At 41.4% G+C, this 20426-nt stretch overlaps 1 protein-coding gene across 1 annotated transcript in view; it reads right to left on the bottom strand.

Moving 5' to 3' along the window:
* TBCA (tubulin folding cofactor A) overlaps positions 1 to 8756 on the bottom strand; it is an 81195-nt gene extending 72439 nt beyond the window's left edge. The window contains exon 1 of the mRNA XM_027552927.1: positions 8560 to 8756. Within this exon, the coding sequence (XP_027408728.1) occupies positions 8560 to 8612 (53 nt within the window). The 5' untranslated portion in view covers positions 8613 to 8756. The remainder of the gene's footprint in view (positions 1 to 8559) is intronic.
* Between the last annotated feature and the right edge of the window lie 11670 nt (positions 8757 to 20426).

Genomic DNA, 20426 nt, shown 5'->3' on the forward strand with positions numbered 1-20426 from the left:
TGCTTTACATGATTACCTTAAAATTTTCCAAACAACAGAACAAGAAAGATACTATCATTAACCCATTTTCCAGCTAAGAAAACTGGGGCTTTTAAAGGTTAAGAACTACAATGCTGTCACATCACAATTGATTCAATAGCTCCCTACTGCTTATCAGGTCAAAAAATCCTTATAGAAGGACTTCTCTGGTGGTCCAGTGACTAAGACCCTGCACTCCCAAAGCTGGGGGCCAGGGTTCAATTCCCAGTCAGGGAACTAGATCGCACACGCAGCAACTAAGAGTTCACATGCCACAGTGAAGATCAAAGACTCCCATAGGATGCAACTAAGACCCGGAACAGCCAAATAAGTACTTTTTTTTTAAAGCTTACAAAATTATTTTTAAAAATCCTTATAGAATAAGACATGAATTTGTCCACTGGAAAGACTTCTACTGAACATATACTAGATGCCAACACCATACCAAGCGCTTCAAAGACAGAGGTTCTGAATGAGGCTGCTAAATAAATGATCTTTGGATCAGCATTGTTATTTTAAAACGAGCTCTATTTGGAAACATTAAACAGCATCACAGTTGGAATTTTGTTCTATTAATTGTATTATTGGAAATGGAAAGTTGGAATAGGAAGACCACACACCTAAGCATTTATATTTTAAATACTTCTGGACTACTATTTTTAACAAAAATTTCCAATCTGGCTTACCACAGATTTTAAACATTTTCTATGAAACAAAAAAATGCAATGAAAACACAGAACATATCTACACACACACACACACACACACACAGGAGTCAAAGAATCTTTCATTTCCATATTCAACTTGCAGAACAACACAGGTTGTGCTGGGAAACCATGGTCATGAGTGGCCTTAGCGTTCTTCCTTTCCAGCTGAGAGAGACATCTGGTTGCCAGCTGTGTAAGCTCCTAAGAGTCAGTTTGCCAAGTAGCTGGCAGAAGGTGGGAAAAGCTGACCACCTGCAATCCATTTTGACAATGACTTTGACCACTACTTTGGAGAACTGGATACGATACAGAAATTCCAAAGAGTTGGCTAAATTTCAAGGTAGGAAGTTGGCCATTTTGGCTGAACTTACTTTAACTCACATCAAAGGCCTATGATGTGGAAGAAGAGGAGAAAACACTAAAATATAAAAGTTACTAAAGCTTACAAGAAAAATTTACAAGGCCATGTCCTAAACCTCTCCCAGATAGTGTCCATCCTATTTTTAGCCATAATTACTTTAAAAGGGGTGAGTTTATACAATTACAACTAAAGGGGAGACAACAGACAAGTACAACTAATGGCGGAAAATCTCCATATAACATACGAGTCACTCGTATTTTTCACGAAGTACATGTGTCATCCAGTTTTCACTTTTGGGTCAATATAAAATATGTAACAGCATATCTACACACTTAACGTATTACATATATACTTAACAATGTGGCAATTTTACTTACCTCCTGTGCTTTTTTAATGCCTGCCATACAACGTATGTGTGTGGGTGTGCCTGTGGGTGTATATATATAAATATATATGTCATACCTAGTTGTTTATTACAGGTATGGATATAAACAAACTTGGGAAGATGCAACAGTTTGGGAAAGGTCCTTGCTTTATAAAAAAAAAAAAAATCAATACAATTTCCCCACAGATCCATGATGTAAAATTCTATAATCAAGGCTTGTAGATTTGTAATTATGGTATGTCAGCTACATTTAAACAAGAGTGTTAAAAGATTGTTAAAGTTAAACTAACACAATTGCAGTGTGAATTGTCCTAGTCTCATTCTAATCTACTGGTGTCACTTTCATTTAATCAGAGAAAAACTACGGGCCAATGTCAGAGCTATTTCCAGTGCCCTAACATTCTTTGTTCACATTGGATTTTAAGCCATTACCAACCTAAAATGGTTATAAAAAGATATGTTTCAGAAAGCATTTTTAATCAATTAATTCACTCACCAATGGGCATTTTTAGCAAGCGTTATTGAAAAATAAGTTGACTTAAAGTTATTAAATAACCTCTTTCATGTTAAATGAATGAAAACATAGTCTTGCAGAAGAATTTCTTGAATTTACCATAAACACAGCTTTTTAAAAAAATCCTTATTTATAAACAGAAATCATACTTGGAAACTTATGGTAGACATATGTCATTTAGCTGAAATAACATATCAGCATTTAAAACACAAATGCTATTTTTTCTTCTGCTTCAGTGAAAAATGGGGCAAAGAGTATCTTTAATAAATGCTATTGAGAAAACTGGACAGCTATATGCAGAAGAATCAAATTGGACTACTTTCTCATACCATATACAAAAATAAGACTTAAAAGTAGTATCTGAAATCATAAAACTTCTAGAAGAAAAAATAGGTACTATACTTTTCACATCAGTCTTAACAATATCTTTTTGGATCTGTCTCCTCAGGCAAGGGAAATAAAAACAAGAATAAACAAACTAATGGGACGAATCAAACTAAACACCTTTTGCACAACAAAGCAAACTACCAACAAAAGGGAAAAGTCACCTACGGAACTGTAGACGCTGTCTAAAGACACATTTCTGACAAAGAAAGGATTAATAACCAAACTATACAGAAAACCACACAGAACTCAAGATAAAAAAAAACCAAAAACCTGATTTGAAAAACAGAAAGATGGGTAGAAGACCTGAATAGACATTTTTCCAAAGGAGATACACAGATGGCCAACAGGGACATGAAAAGATGCTCAACACTACTCATCATCAGGGAAATGCAAGTTAAAACCACAATGAGATATCCCTCACACCTGTCAGAATGGCTACTGTCAAAAAGAAAACAATGGATGTGGAGAAAAGGAACCCTTGTGTACTGCTGATGGAAATGTAAATTGGTGCAACCAGTATGGGAAACAGTATGGGATTCCTCAAAAAATTAAAAATAAAACCACCATATGATCCAGTGATTCCACTCTTGAGTATTTATCAAAAAATACCCAAAAATACTAATGTAAAAGATACATACATTCTTATGTTCTTTGCAGCATTTGCAAAGTGCCCATGAATTTGTTGTTGCTGTTGTTATTGTCGTTCAGTCACTAAGCTGTGTCCAACTCTTTGTGACACCATGGACTGAAGCATGCGAGGTTCCTCTCTCATCTCCTGGAGTTTGCTCAAACTCATTTCCACTGAGTCCATGAACAGAGGAATGGGTAAAGAAAAATGTGATTGATAAACACAATACACACATACAATGGAATATTAGCCGTAAAGAAGAATGAAATCTTGCCATTTGTGACAACATGGATGGACTTAGAGAGTCTTATGCCAAGTGAAATAAGTCAGAAAAAAACCAAATACTGTACGATTTACTTAAATGTGGGATCTAAAGAACAAAACAAATGAACAAATATAACTAAAGAGAAACAGACTCAAACATAGAATAAACAGGTGGTTGCCCAAGGGGAAGCATATAGGGGGAGGGAAATAATTGGGAGAGATTAAGAGGTATAAGCTTCAGTTATAAAATATTAATAATGTGTCATGGCTACCAAGGGGGAAAGGGGAGGTGGGAAGAATCGGGAGACTGGGATTGACATATATGCACTTTGATAGTACGCATAAAATAGAGAACTAACCAGAACATACTATACAGCACAGGGAACTCTACTCAGTGCTCTGTGGTGACCTAAATGGGAAGGAAACCCAAAGAAAGGGGTACATGTAGAGCTGATTCACCTTGCAGTACAGAAAAAACTAACACAACACAGTGAAGCAACTATACTCTAGTAAAAATTAATTTAAAAAAACTATCTCAATAAAACCAGAAGAAAAAAAACAATGCCACATCTTCTTCAGATAAAATTATTTTCTAAATCACCATAATTTAATACAAAAAAAGGCTACTATGGCAAAACTTCATGTTTACAGGATGCATTTAAATTTTAACTTAAGTAAAGTACAATATTTAATTCACAGTTGTACTATCATCAAATAGTCTCCACATAATCACAGCACACAGAAAACAGTGCTATGTTTGGTAGGCATGTAAGCACTAATAGAAATCATCCTGGTTTGCGTGAGACTTTCCCAACTTCAGCACTGTAGGTTCCACATCCTGGAAACCCTTCAGTCCCAAGTAAACCCTACAAGTGATGCCAGTGAGACACTAGGGGGAAGGGAAGGGGAAGAACAGATGTACAGTTCTGCACTGGAAAAGAAGAAATTTGGAGTCATATTTGGTAATCCTTGCTAGGACTGCCAGATTAGCTGGGACCCAGTCACAGATAAGTAGATCTAGCAATCTGGAGCATGGATTCAAATCTTTAAAAAGAGGCTGCCAGAGCCAAACCTACCAACCAATACCCACTAACAATGAATCACATGTGAACACTGGCTACTTCTTAAAGTACCTTAGTATAATTACTCACTCTGAGTACACATATATCTCCATAGTTCACAGCCAGAATTATCCCTGAGAAAGCAATCATGTTGCAGGGAAAGAGATATTTGGCAAGTCCTAGGAGTGAGAAACTCAGCACCAAGTCAGAATCAATGCTGTCTAACTAACAACCCTTTCCTAGTAACTGGACTCTCCTGTTTCTAGGAATCTAACCTCTTCTCCTGAAATCTATTTCTGGAAGTCAGATCCTTTGCCTCTGTTACAATGTGAGGTAACAAAGTTTCTCTATGACTAGAGCACTGTTGAGGCTTCTTTCCTTACAGTCTGAAGTCATTGTTTGGCCAACATGCTGAAAAGTGCATCTTTCCACTCACTGTTTGATCTCCCTGTTGCCAAATACCACCATCTATTTATTGCCTGTTTCCATACTCCAGTAACATTCCATCTGCCTGCCCAGATTTCTTTCTAAATTAAAGCCCACTACAGGGAATTCCTTGATCACCTGAAGAATTTTAGCAGATCTGATTAGACACTAAACTCTTAAGAATTTACCCTCCCTAGTACTGCTGCTGCTGCTGCTAAGTCACTTCCGCTGCTACTAAGTCACTTTCAACCCCATAGACGGCAGCCCACCAGGCTCCCCTATCCCTGGGATTCTCCAGGCAAGAACACTGGAGTGGGTTGCCATTTCCTTCTCCAATGCATGAGAGTGAAAAGTGAAAGTGAAGTCGCCCAGGCGTGTCTAACTCTTAGCAACCCCATGGACTGCAGCCTACCAGGCTCCTAGATTTTTCCAGTACAGCCTACCCAAACTGAACTCTAGGACTAATACCTAGAATATATTTCTAAGTGGCTTTCAATTCCTGGAAAGAAAACTGAAGGAATTCAGGGCTTGAATGACTTATAAATCTCTTTTTCCAAATAAAAGTTGTTACTTCTGAAGATAAATGAGGCTATGGGAAATGAACATCTTGACTAGAAAAAAGGTGCTGAGACCAGAAATTGAATTTTAGATGACTGCTTTCTAAAACCAATGCTTTTATGAACGGGAATTCATAAAACCAAGAACATGTCTGAATCATGAAACTAATTGAGAAGACTCTGAAACTAAATTTGCAGAGGAAAAAAAATGCATATAATGCATCTAAAAAATGCATCTTTTTTATAATAAAAGATGTTTAACTTATATAGAGAAGAATATAATGAAGACAAATGACCATTCATCTCCAACAATTACTAACGTGTTGCCACATATGCCTCATCTATTCTCCTTCCTTTGCTGAAGTAAAACATAGAATTCTAAAAAACAGCATACTAAGGCAGATGTTGGAAGGAGTCAAAGTAAAATAATTTTCAGGAAAAAGTAACAGAAGAGAGAATAGCAAAAATATTTACAGGTTGAGAGTTACCTACCAAGGCAAAATGTGGTTAATAAAAAGCTAAAATACAAGTTTTACAGCTTTTTAAACCATATCTCATTTCAGTACATACAGACAAGCTCTAACCAAAATGCCAACAGAACAGCCATGAAAAAATATACAGTAGGCATTTGATTAATTTATAATTTGAGATATTACAGTAAATTATGAAAGGATTTCATTAAAATGATAAATATATGTAAGTATAAAGAATCAAAATTAAACTTTGATAATGCTCTATTATTGAAATAAAATGAAAACAAAACTTTATTTCCGAGCAGCATCTATACGTACTTAGGAATTTTTGAAAGCCTAGAAACGTAATTATGCAAATAAGTGTTTGTGGTTGTGCCCAGTCATGTCCTCTCCTTCCAACCCCAGGGACTGTAGCCTGCCAGCCTCCTCTGTCCATGGAATTTTCCGGGCAAAAATACTGGGGTGTGTTGCCATTTTCCACTCCAGGGAACCTTTCCTACCGAGGGACCTAACTCCCATCTCTTGTGTCTCCTGGACTGGCAAGCAGGTCCTTTACCACCGCACCGCCTGGGATGTCCCAAATCAGCGTGTCTCCCAAAATAACAAATGTTGGTGAGGATGTGGGGAAGAGGGAATCCTTGTACACTGTGGGGAGGAATGGAAATTGCTGCAGCCACTATGGTAAACGGCATCAAGGTTCCTCAAAACCTAAAAACAGAACCACCATATGCTCCAGCAATTCCACTCCTGGGTAGTTATCTGAAGAAAATGAAAACACCAAATTTGAAAAGACACATGCACCCCAATGTTCAGAGCAGCATTATTTACAAAAGCAAAGCTATGGAAGCAACCTGAGTATCCATCAACTGATGAATGCATACAGAAAATGTCACTCACAGACACCATAGACTACTACTCAGCCATAAAAAAGAATGGAATTCTGCCATTTGCAACAATATAGATGGACCTGGAGGGCATTATGACCAGTGAAGTAAGTCAGACAGAGAAAGACAAATACTGTATGTTATCATAAAATGTGGAATCTAAACAATAAAACACACTAATGAATATGGCAAATCAGGAACTGACTCACAGAGCCAACTAGTGGCTACCAGGTGGGTAAGGGAATGGACAGCACAGGGAATGCAGTCAATGTAACAACTTTAAATGGAGAATAAAAAATAAAATTCTGAATCTCTATGTTATATACCTGAAATTACTACTGTAAATCAACTATATCTCAATAAAAAAGAAGTCATTTCTCATGACTTTCCATCTAAAGCACTCTTCATCATATCCTTTTGGATATATATGGCAAATCATTTTGCCAAATAGATTTATAAAAATGACATAACCGAAGTAAGCAAAACAAAAGTGAACAACAGAACTCTGGGGTGAGTAACAGTGCAAATTATGTTTTCAATTACACATCTCAACTCTCCTCCTATTATCACACATTAAAAAAATACCCTTGGGGTGGGGCACTGCAACTTAAAAGACTGTAGGTTAGAAACCTCAGTTCTTTGCCTGCTCTGCCACTAACTAGCAATGACCCCGAACAAGTTTATTTTTTCTATTTCAACTTCAAAGCTCAGTTTCTCATTTGTAAAACAGGAATACAAATCATAGTATTAGTCAACATGTACTGGTACTTTCCACATACTGTTAAACACAACAGCAGGTGCTACAACTGCATGAGGCTAGTACTCCATTTTACAAAGGGGGAAACTGAGGCAGATGTAATGTCTTCAACAGTACATAACATGGCAGAATCAAGACTCGAGCCCAAGCAGTCTCACTTCAGAAAAGCTGTCCACTTCACTACGACTCATCCTGTCTCCTTAACTGCCTTAACAATAACAGTTTCTAGGAGAGGACAGTGTAAGGCTCTACTAATAAGCCTCAGAGGCAACAGCTTCGTTAAGTGAATCCATTCTCCCCTTTGCCTTGTCATCCCTCTGGTGAAAAATATCAACACAGGGAGGAAAGGTGTGCAAAAAGGAAGAAGCCAGAGAGCTAGGATTAGACAGATTCACTGCCAAATTAACCTGCTTCTTCAGAAGGCTGTTCATCTTTTCTCTTGGAAGTTTGATCTTTTGGGGTCTGAACAATAAAGTTCTCACAAGCACTCCAGTGTCTAACCACGGCTGGAATAACGACGAACTACCAGACTGGCCTACCCAGGATGGCTGCTTATCCTACAGGCTCTGGGGCGAGCCGCGGGGTCGCTAGCCGGGGAGAGCGAGGCCTCGGAAGTTTGTCGAGAGCGCTGGAAGCTCACGGCCCAGATTGGGACTGTCCCGCCTGCCATGTTGGATGACAGGGCGCCCGCCTGCTCCCATTTCGGATGAAGGCGGCCTCGGGACGCCCTCCTAAACTTCTGAACGGGCTCGCGCCTCCACCTGAGCGCAGGTAGAGGCCTGGAAGCGCCCCCTCCGGCCAGGTTCTCCGGGGAGACCCGGAGCAGGACCGCAGTGGGCCGGGCCGCCGCCCTCCGTCTCCTCGGCCGCGGGCGCGGGAGGGGTGCGGCCCAGGGACGCTTGCCTCTCCCCCGCCGGGCTTTCGAAGGAACGGGCGCGGGGTGCGGAGGGGCCAGGCCGGCGGGCTCGGGCACCCGCGCGCCCCCTCCGTCCCCGCCCCGAGCCCACCGGCCGCGGAGCCCCACGTGAGGCCTGGAGCCCGGGGCCCGCCTCGGGCCTGCGCTCCGCCGGGCCCCTCGGGCCGCCGTGAGGTGAGGGAGAGGAGGCAGCAGTCGCGGCGCCGCTTCCGGCTCCTTACCGCTTCACCACGCCGGTTTTGATCTTGATCTGCCTTACGCGAGGATCGGCCATGGTCCCTCGAGCGCCGCGGAAAGGAGGGGCTGAGAACCGGGGTAACCGTGGAGGGAGACCGCGCGGAGGAGGCGGGTCTGTCGGCGTAGCCGGCGCTGCCCGGCGCGCGTGCGCACACCCCGCCGCGGCCCCGGCTCCGCTCACCGCTTACCGCCCTGCCCTGCCCTGCCTCCACACTCCCGCGGGCCGGGGGCGGGGGGACAGTGGGCAGCGGGCCGGTCGCCGCTTACCGCCCTGCCCTGCCTCCACCCAGTTCCCTGGTCGCGAACCTGCCCTCGTCTAGCTCAAATCGCTTCTCTTTTAGTTCTTGAACAAGCCTCCTTTTAGTGTGGATACAAGTTAACACTTTTCCCGCGTCTCCGCAATCTGGGCTTTGGGGAAACTTCAGTGTCTCCCCGGACAGGCTGCTTTGGCCATGGGATTGCTTTGCGAGATTATCTACTTAACGGACGGAGTAACCCAAAAATTGAAGATATTTTCGGTGTCATTATTTTATGTAAATAGGGCAGAATGATGCAGGTTTAAAGAAATAAAACACCATCACTCAAGTTAAGAGAAGCCTTACCCTCTAGTCCAGACCTCTGCATTTATGTGGATAAATGTACCTAATAAATAGTCATCACCTCAAGTGTATCTTAAACATTCCACTTAGAAAATTTGTGTGACACAAAAAGCTTGGGCTTCGTGATCAAATCAACCCGCAGGCATTCGGGGTTTTACCCTTTAATGGTTAGATGACACTGGACACGTAGGCCACTTAACCTCATTGCTGAGCCTTTTCCCTTGTATGCAAAATAGAAAAATTAATGTCCACTTTCAGAGTAGGGGCTTCCCTGGTGGCTCAGATGGTAAAGAATCCTCCTGCAATGCGGAAGACCTGGTTCAATCCCTGGGTTGGGAAGATCCCCTGGAGAAGGGAAAGGCTACCCAATCCAGTATTCTGACCTGGAGAATTCGATGCTGTATAGTCCATGGGGTCGCAAAGAGTCTGACACAACTGAGCGACTTTCACTTACAGAGTAGATATGAAGGTTGACACATAATAGATACTCAACAGTTTTCTACTATTGCTTTATATTTTCATTCCAATCCCAAAGAAAGGCAATGCCAAAGAATGCTCAAACTACCGCACAATTGCACTCATCTCACATGCTAGTAAAGTAATGCTCAAAATTCTCCAAGCCAGGCTTCAGCAATATGTGAACCGTGAACTTCCTGATGTTCAAGCTGGTTTTAGAAAAGGCAGAGGAACCAGAGATCAAATTGCCAACATCCACTGGATCATCAAAAAAACAAGACAGTTCCAGAAAAAACATCTATTTCTGCTTTATTGACTATGCCAAAGCCTTTGACTGTGTGGATCACAATAAACTGTGGAAAATTCTGAAAGAGATGGGAATACCAGACCACCTGACCTGCCTCTTGAGAAATCTGTATGCAGGTCAGGAAGCAACAGTTAGAACTGGACATGGAACAACAGACTGGTTCCAAATAGGAAAAGGAGTACGTCAAGGCTGTACATTGTCACCCTGTTTATTTAACTTACATGCAGAGTACATCATGAGAAACGCTGGACTGAAAGCACAAGCTGGAATCAAGATTGCCAGGAGAGATATCAATAACCTCAGATATGCAGATGACACCACCCTTATGGCAGAAAGTGAAGAGGAACTCAAAAGCCTCTTGATGAAAGTAAAAGTAGAGAGTGAAAAAGTTGGCTTAAAGCTCAACATTCAGAAAACGAAGATCATGGCATCCGATCCCATCACTTCATGGGAAATAAATGCGGAAACAGTGTCAGACTTTATTTTGGGGGGCTCCAAAATCACTCCAGATGGTGACTGCAGCCATGAAATTAAAAGATGCTTACTCCTTGGAAGGAAAGTTATGACCAACCTAGATATTGGGAGAAGGCAATGGCAACCCACTCCAGTACTCTTGCCTGGAAAATCCCATGGTCAGAGGAGCCTGGTACGCTGCAGCCCATGGGGTCGCTAAGAGTCGGGCACGACTGAGCGACTTCACTTTCACTTTTCACTTTCATGCATTGGAGAAGGAAATGGCAACCCACTCCGGTGTTCTTGCCTGGAGAATCCCAGGGACAGAGGAGCCTGGTGGGCTGCCATCTATGGGGTTGCACAGAGTCGGACACAACTGAAGCAACTTAGCAGCAGCAGATAGCATATTAAAAAGCAGAGACATTAGTTTGCCAACAAAGCTTTGTCTAGTCAAGGCTATGGTTTTTCCTGTGGTCATGTATGGATGTGAGAGTTGGACTGTGAAGAAGGCTGAGCGCCGAAGAATTGATGCTTTTGAACTGTGGTGTTGGAGAAGACTCTTGAGAGTCCCATGGACTGCAAGGAGATCCAACCAGTCCATTCTGAAGGAGATCAGCCCTGGGATTTCTTTGGAAGGAATGATGCTAAAGCTGAAACTCCAGTACTTTGGCCACCTCATGGGAAGAGTTGACTCATTGGAAAAGACTCTGATGCTGGGAGGGATTGGGGGCAGGAGGAGAAGGGGATGACAGAGGATGAGATGGCTGGATGGCATCACTAACTCAATGGACGTGAGTCTGAGTGAACTCCGGGAGTTGGTGATGGACAGGGAGGCCTGGCATGCTGCGATTCATGGGGTCGCAAAGAGTCGGACACGACTGAGCAACTGATCTGATCTGATATATTTCCAAAATACCTCTCTATTGCACAAAATGAGGCAGGCCTCCAGTGAGCTCCATCTGCCCTCTTCCTGATGGGGTCCCCCAGGGAACGCAGGGCAGTGCTCCTTTCTTTTCTAGCTTCTTGGTATCATTCTTCAAAAACCTCACTGTCTTTACCCTTCCCTACACTTGCTTTCCTTCTGGCTTCTGTGACTAGCTATGGATATTAGGTCAAGACCCTGATAGTTCAAGAACTTCAGTATAAATCCAACATCAAAGTGCACCTCCTGGGACTTCCCTGGTGGTCCAGTGGTTAACATGGTGCTCCCAAAGCAGGGGGCACAGGTTTTATCCCTGGCTGGGGAACTAGATCCCATGTGCTGCAACGAAAGCTATCACACAGGGCAAGTAAGACCTGGCACAGCTAAATAAATAAACAAACATTTAAAAAAGAAAACCACCTCCTGGAGGAAGTCTAGCAAGACTGACCTCTGTCTATTTCATGCTCCTTGGATACTTTGGAATCACCCAAAATTCATTTTTATTTGGGTTATCTTTCTTTTTAAAATCTATGTTTGAGTTCTTCATGAGAATGTGCTTACTTAACTCTTCATTGGATTACAAGCCTCTTTAGAGACAAAAACCTTGTCTTCTATAAATCTTCCTCTCCTAATCTCCTCCTGTGTTCAGTATACAGCAGGTGTTAAATTCAATAAATATTGTTATCGTACTGGTTGGCATATGGAAATACAATTTCAAGTGACACAGTAGAGCTATGACATATGGGATGGGAGGAGTAAAAGTAAAAAACAGAAGAAAAAAAAAAAACAACAATGGGACTCACCACAGCAAAATGCTACAATCAGAAATCCAGTAGATCATTATTATAAAGTTATTAGGTAACCCCTTAAGCCAAAGAAACAATAACAGTAAAACCAAACATCAAAAGATTGTGAAGCTAGGGTTCTTGCTACTGTCAAGGATCTTCCTTCAGTCAGGCAACAAAAATTTTGTAACACTTCATTCTTTGCTTTTTGCCATGGTTTCCAGAACCTCAGACCTCAGTTTTGCACTTTTTGCAGCTTTTCCCTCAGCCTAGGTTTTTGATGTAAATACCTACTATCTCACCAAACCCCCAACTCTGCCTCCACCCATTTGCTTTTTTTCCCTTTGTTTTAATGATCTTGTATGTGTGAACCAGTAATAAATAAATGTAATATACCAGCCAAAAGACCTTTGCTGCTGCTGTATACACCCAATCCTATGCTCAGGCCTTCCCCAATGAATGGCTCAGCAGGTAAAGAATCTGCCTGCAACGCAGGAGACACAGGAGACGCTGGTTTGATCCTTGGGTCCAGAAGATCACCTGGAGAAGGATACAGCAACCCACTTCAGTATTCTTGCCTGGGAAATCCCATGGACAGAGAAGCCTGGCGACCTACACTTCAAATGGTCGCAAAGAGCTGGACATGACTGAGCACCTGAGCACACAGCACATGGCCAGGCCCGCAGTGTGTGTTTCATCTGTGTCTATGTGTCTATACTGTATGCTTGAGGCTATGCGTTAAGATCATAGTGTTTGGCCCCATGCCTAAAGATAGGGAATAGGCAGAATGTTTCCCAGTGTCAGGAATTTAGAGTAGTGGTTAAAAGCATGAACTCTGGGGCCAAACTGCCTAGAGTCACTTTCCAGCTCTCAGTTCAGTTCGGTTCAGTCGCTCAGTCGTGACTCTTTGCGACCCCATGAATTGCAGCATGCCAGGCCTCCTTGTCCATCACCAACTCCCAGAGTTCACTCAGACTCACGTCCATTGAGTCAGTGATGCCATCCAGCCATCTCATCCTCTGTCGTCCCCTTCTCCTCCTGCCCCCGATCCCTCCCACCATCAGAGTCTTTTCCAATGAGTCAACTCTTCGCATGAGGTGGCCAAAGTACTGGAATTTCAGCTTTAGCATCAGTCCTTCCAAAGAACACCCAGGGCTGATCTCCTTTAGAATGGACTGGTTGGATCTCCTTGCAGTCCATGGGACTCTCAAGAGTCTTCTCCAACACCACAGTTCAAAAGCATCAATTCTTCAGCACTTAGCTTTCTTCACAGTCCAACTCTCACATCCATACATGACCACAGGAAAAACCATAGCCTTGGCTAGACGGACCTTTGTTGGCAAAGTAATGTCTCTGCTTTTCAATATGCTATCTAAGTTGGTCATAACTTTCCTTCCAAGGAGTAAACGTCTTTGAATTTCATGGCTGCAGTCACTATCTACAGTGATTTTGGAGCCCCAAAAATAAAGTCTGACACTCTTCCCACTGTTTCCCCATCTATTTCCCAGGAAGTGATGGGACCAGATGCCATGATCTTCGTTTTCTGAATGTTGAGCTTTAAGCCAACTTTTTCACTCTCTTCTTTCACTGTCATCAAGAGGCTTTTTAGTTCCTCTTCACTTTCTGCCATAAGGGTGGTGTCATCTGGATATTTGAGGTTATTGACATGTCTCCCGGCAATCTTGATTCCAGCTTGTGCTTCTTCCAGCCCAGCGTTTCTCATGATGTATTCTGCATAGAAGTTAAATAAATACGGTGACAATATACAGCCTTGACGTACTCCTTTTCCTATTTGGAACCAGTCTGTTATTCCATGTCCAGTTCTAACTGTTGCTTCCTGACCTGCATATAGGTTTTTCAAGAGGCAGGTCAGGTGGTCTGGTATTCCCATCTCTTTCAGAATTTTCCACTTTATTGTGATCCACACAGTCAAAGGATTTGGTATAGTCAATAAAGCAGAAATAGATGTTTTTTCTGGAACTCTCTTGCTTTTTCCATGATCCACCAGATGTTGGCAATTTGGTCTCTGGTTCCTCTGCCTTTCCTAAAACCAGCTTGAACATCTGGAAGTTCACAGCTCACGTATTGCTGAAGCCTGGCTTGGAGAATTTTGAGCATTACTTTACTAGCGTGTGAGATGAGTGCAATTGTGCGGTAGTTTGAGCATTCTTTGGCATTGCCTTTCTTTGAGATTGGAATGAAAACGGACCTTTTCCAGTCCTCTGGCCACTGCTGAGTTTTCCAGAGTTGCTGGCATATTGAGTGCAGCACTTTCACAGCATCATCTTTCAGGATTTGAAATAGCTCAACTGGAATTCCATCACCTCCACTAGCTTTGTTCATAGTGATGCTTTCTAAGGCCCACTTGACTTCACATTCCAGGATATCTGGCTCTAGGTGAGTGATCACATCATCGTGATTATCTGGTTCGTGAAGATCTTTTTTGTACAATTCTGTGTATTCCTGCCACCTCTTCTTGATATCTTCTGCTTCTGTTAGGTCCATACCATTTCTGTCCTTTATTGAGCCCATCTTTGCATGAAATGTTCCCTTGGTATCTCTAATTGCATGAAATGTTCCCTTGGTATCTTCATTCTAAGAATGAAGGGATGGAGCCAAAGCAAAAACAATACCCAGTTGTGGATGTGACTGGTAATAGAAGCAAGGTCCAATTCTGTAAAGAGCAATATTGCATAGGAACCTGGAATGTCAGGTCCATGAATCATGGCAAATTGGAAATGGTCAAACGAGATGTCAAGAGTGAACATCGACATTCTAGGAATCAGTGAACTAAAATGGACTGGAATGGGTGAATTTAACTCAGATGACCATTATATCTACTACTGCGGGCAGGAATCCCTCAGAAGAAATGGAGTGGACATCATGGTCAACAAAAGAGTCCAAAATGCAGTATTTGGATGCAATCTCAAAAATGACAGAATGATCTCTGTTCATTTCCAAGGCAAACCATTCAATATCACAGTAATCCAAGTCTATGCCCCAACCAGTAATGCTGAAGAAGCTGAAGTTGAACGGTTCTATGAAGACCTACAAGACCTTTTAGAACTAACACCCAAAAAAGATGTCCTTTTCATTATAGGGTACTGGTACGCAAAAGTAGGAAGTCAAGAAACACCTGGAGTAACAGGCAAATTTGGCCTTGGAATACAGAATGAAGCAGGGTAAAGACTAATAGAGTTTTGCCAAGAAAATGCAGTGGTCATAGCAAACACCCTCTTCCAATAACACAAGAGAAGACTCTATACATGGACATCACCAGATGGTCAACACCAAAATCAGATTGATTATATTCTTTGAAGCCAAAGATGGAGAAGCTCTATACAGTCAACAAAAACAAGACTAGGAGCTGACTGTGGCTCAGATCATGAACTCCTTATTGCCAAATTCAGACTGAAATTGAAGTAGGGAAAACCACCAGACCATTCAGGTATGACCTAAATCAAATCCCTTATGATTATACAGTGGAAGTGAGAAATAGATTTAAGGGCCTAGATCTGATAGATAGAGTGTCTGATGAACTATGGACTGAGGTTCGTGACATTGTACAGGAGACAGGGATCAAGACCATCCCGATGGAAAAGAAATGCAAAAAAGCAAAATGGCTGTCCGGGGAGGCCTTACAAATAGCTGTGAAAAGAAGAGAAGCAAAAAGCAAAGGAGAAAAGGAAAGATATAAGCATCTGAATGCAGAGTTCCAAAGAATAGCAAGACGAGATAAGAAAGCCTTCCTCAACGATCAGTGCAAAGAAATAGAGGAAAACAACAGAATGGCAAAGACTAGAGATCTCTTCAAGAAAATTAGAGATACCAAGGGAACATTTCATGCAAAGATGGGCTCGATAAAGGACAGAAATGGTTTGACTATTACCTTCATATAAAAAGGACCCATGTTGGACTTATCCACCACTGTAGCCCAGCATGTAGCAATGCCTGGCACATAGTAGGTACTCAATAAACATTTCTTGAATGAATAAATCCCTCTTTAAAAATCTTTTTTTCCCCATTTAACAATATGTCATGGAGCCTTCTCATTCCAACAAGAGGGCTACCAAGATAATCTGGAACACACCATCATCACCCTCTAAGACCCCCTCCCCCCACCCCAACACACACATCTTTCTCTGTGCCTTGCTCCTTTGGGTCGGACTTTGAGAAAGTAGACCAATGGAAGGTTATTTCTTGTTACTATGGGAGAGTACTAACCACAGGAGGCCTGCAAGATCTAGTTAAGCAGATGCCCTCTGGTATTTGGAATAGAAACCACGCAAGCTGCATTTCTTACTGTTTGACACCCTTCTATTCTTTTTTTTTTTTTGGCCTTTTTTTTTTTTTTTGGCACGTGGGATCTTAGTTCTGCGACCAGGGATCGAACCTACCCCCCACAGTGGAAGTGTACCACTGGACTGCCAGGGAAGTCCTATCCATAAACCTTAATTGAGTTCTGTTTAAAGACTCCAGCCTGGGTTCAGGTGAACTATAGGAATAAATCTGTGGGGGATTCTGTAAGCGATCAGTTTATCAACATTCATGGTTGAAGCCTGAAGAGATCTGAGAGATACCCAGGACTCATGAATCTGGCAGGACAAGAGGAAAGTCCAGCCAGCTCCTCCCTGAGTGGCACTTCTCCATTACTAATAATCTTGGAGGGCTGAGGTGATATTTTATTAAAGAATGCTACCGCTTCCCTGAAAATACAAGTTGTTTTCCCCACACTTACTGGGCTGTGGAGTTAGTGTCCCCATCTCTGCATGTCATTCTCCCTCAACTGACTCCGAGCTCGTCGAGATTAGCAACCACATCATGTTCATCTTAGTCTCTCCAGCATGAATCTTAATGCCTAATGGCAAGTAGATGCAGAGTAAGTATTTGCTGAGTTAAATAAAAGTCAAACAGAAGACTGACATAGATTTCTAACTTTGAGGAAAGCAAGAGACCGGTCACGTTTTTATCAACAGTACTTCTTTAGGTAACCTCTCCAGGGTGTCTCCCTCTAGTTAGTGATCCGGTTTTATGAAATGAAATTACAACATCACAGCAACTACACATTAGACCCCATAGTCCTAATAAATGCTGTTTAAGCCACTAACTTTTGGGGTAATTAATTTTACGTCCATAGATAACTAGTAAAATGTTTATACATGGGCTCCTTTTCGTTAAGTCTGATTTGGCTACTTGTACTGCTAAATGGCTAACCTGCCAGCAGGAAAAACCAATACTGACCCCTTGATATGGCACCATTCCAAGAGAAGATTATCTGGTGGCAGCTTGTTTTCGTAAGACCGCTTCCACCCTGAAAAATGCAGTGTAGCAACCCTGAGAATACACACCTCAGGTGTACCTTCAAGAGAAACTTCTGTAGGGAGCATAGTTGATTGTCAGCCTTAAACTTCCACAGCTTTCAGTTCACATATTTACACTAAGTCTGTGTTTCTGTTCCAGCCAATTATTGAGCTAGTGCAAATGCTCACTTTTGTTTCCCAAAAGACATGTATAAGAATGTTCAGGGGCGACAACATGGCTGTACGGCTTCCCTTCTCATTCTCTGAGCGGTATGCTGGATGAACAGAAGTGCTTGATTTTAGATACAGGTTTTAGTCATCCAGTGACTACGTTCTTCCCTTGAGGGTGAGTGCTTTTTGTATTATATCTAAGAAATCTTTGCCTACATACATCATGAAGATATTATCCTATGTTTTATTACAGAAGATATATTTTTTTATCTTTCACACTTATATTCACATTCCACTAGAATCGATATTTGTGTATAGGGTGAAGTAGAAGTGGAGAAGGAAATGGCAACCCACTCTAGTATTCTTGCCTGGAGAATCCCACGGACAGAGGAACCTGGAGGGCTACAGTCCATGGGGTCACAGGAGTTGGACATGACTTAGTGACTAAAGTGAGAGAGAGAGAAGGAAGTCAATATTAAAATTTTACCATGTGAATTGATTATTCTTTAAAATTTTCCCCCTACTATTTTCTGCTCTATTTATAAATTGTCAGGGGCATCTACAGTAGACATTATTAGCTGGCTTACCGAACACTCATTCTCCAAACCTTTCTTCTTAACCTGTTTCCATGTAGGGTCTACTTTCTAAATCTCCCTTGCAGCTAGTGGTGGCAAATTAGATATAACTGGAAACATGTAGCAGTTGATGGAAATGCTTTGGATTTCTTGATAAAAGGGACAAAAACAGGGAACTAGCCCTTTCCCACTTGTTCAGTGGAAGTAGATGGAACAACTGGAGTTAAAACACCCACCTTTCAATCATGAGGAAAAGACAGATATTTCAGATACCCAGTCCTGATATCATTTAACTGCTGAATCTAATCATTTTATGTGATAAAACAAATCCTTATGTGTTAAACTACTGTTTATGTGATTCCTGTTACTTGCAGCCCAAAGGATTTTCTAACTAATACAGAATCCACCAGAATTCCATGTGTGTGTCTTTGTTTGGGAGAGGGGGGAAGATATAGCCACTGGATCTTTGGAAGAAAGATGCCTATGAAAACAAAAATGTTTCCAGTTGTGGCTTTAATAATGTGCTGTGTTCTCATTGTATGCATGTATTAAACATGCAACTTAAATGGCCACATGTCACAGAGAATGGAGGTCGGAAGGCTGCGTGTTTTAGATACCAAGAGTTCTATACAGGCATCATGTTATAGATACCAAGAGTTCTATACAGGCATCAGGAGAATATCATCCTTTTGCCAGTGACTTACAGAGGGCCCCATTTACAGCTGAACAGGTATCTGATGTAACAATTCATTGTTCTGACACATATTGCAATCAGGATATGCAGTTTTTAATGCATCATGTTACATTAGCTCAGCCCATGGCCTAACACCATGTAACATAAATTTTGCCAAAAGGAATGACATTACATGACACTGACTTTTAAAAGACACACACTATTTTTTCAGATCACATACTTTTTATCCATGAGTGCCCAATTCAAAAATCAGGCTGGCAGACAAAAGTGGAGTGAATGTGCAGCCTCAAAGCAGCATATTTATCTTGAGTAGTTTTGCACATTTCTACCTGTAGTCAATGATTCTATTCCATTTTTATGTTGAAATGCATGAGCAATATTAATGGACCTTTTTTTCTGTCACCTGAAGTATAACTTTTATTCAGGGTCAATCAAGAGAGACCTGAAAGGTGTTTTTGGACTACATGCTATATATAAAATCTTTTTATGCGTTGTTTATCAGGAGCTATCTATGACTGTTCCGTTTGAAACTCTTGCCAAAATATGTATGACTATTTTATTTGTATTGTATCTCTGACTTATTCCTTTCAATAAGATATCTTCCTTAGGTATGAAATATTTTCAACTGTCATTGCATATTCTTTTTTAATATTAATTAGAAAGACAACAAAAAAGAGATAAGGATTTTTGGACAACATATTATAGTTTCTAGATTACTAAAAGAATATTCTAAATACTGAGTCACAAAGATCCATTCATACAGGCTTTTAAATTTAAATTATTTACTTCTTTTCTAAATTATCTTCCTACAGAATTTCTTGTCCATTAAAGTAAACTACTTAAGGCCTAGAGAATTCTTCTTGTGTTAAAAATCTAAAGTAGAAAACGAAAAATTAAGCAGTCATCTGCAAATCTTACTAAGATTCTGCAGAATAGTCTGCTAATGGGAAGGGAGTCTTTGTGAAACAGCTTTTCCCCTAGTATTTTAAGGTAATATAAAGATATTACTTCTTAATTGAGGAGAGAAATTTCATTTCAACTTCCACAACTTTCAATTCCAACATTACTACCCTAATATTTAATTACTGTACTTTCATTATTACTACAATTATTTCTGTTCCCTTATTACCATATTTTTTTGGACACACGTGTGGGTGTGATTGCCATTTAACCATACAGTTGTGATTTTTAAGAATCCTTTTTGTGTAAGAGTTACATGCTTCCAAATAATACAGAAACTTTAGAGTCGACAAAACTTAACCAATTTTCCTTGGCTTTTTGGCCACAGAAGAAATTAGAGCAACAGAATTCAATAATGACCTTGGTTAAATACAGTAAAACAACTGCAAGTCTAATATGATACCTGCTGCTGCTGCTAAGTTGCTTCAGTCATGTCCGACTCTGTGCGACCCCATAGACGGCAGCCCACCAGGCTCCCCCGTCCCTGGGATTCTCCAGGCAAGAACACGGGAGTGGGTTGCCATTTCCTTCTCCAATGCATGAAAGTGAAAAGTGAAAGTTAAGTCACTCAGTTGTGTCCGACTCTAGCGACCCCATGGACTGCAGCCTACCAGGAACCAGTAATTATG

The sequence above is a fragment of the Bos indicus x Bos taurus genome, chromosome 10 (assembly GCF_003369695.1).
Source record: "Bos indicus x Bos taurus breed Angus x Brahman F1 hybrid chromosome 10, Bos_hybrid_MaternalHap_v2.0, whole genome shotgun sequence".
NCBI lineage: Eukaryota > Metazoa > Chordata > Mammalia > Artiodactyla > Bovidae > Bos > Bos indicus x Bos taurus.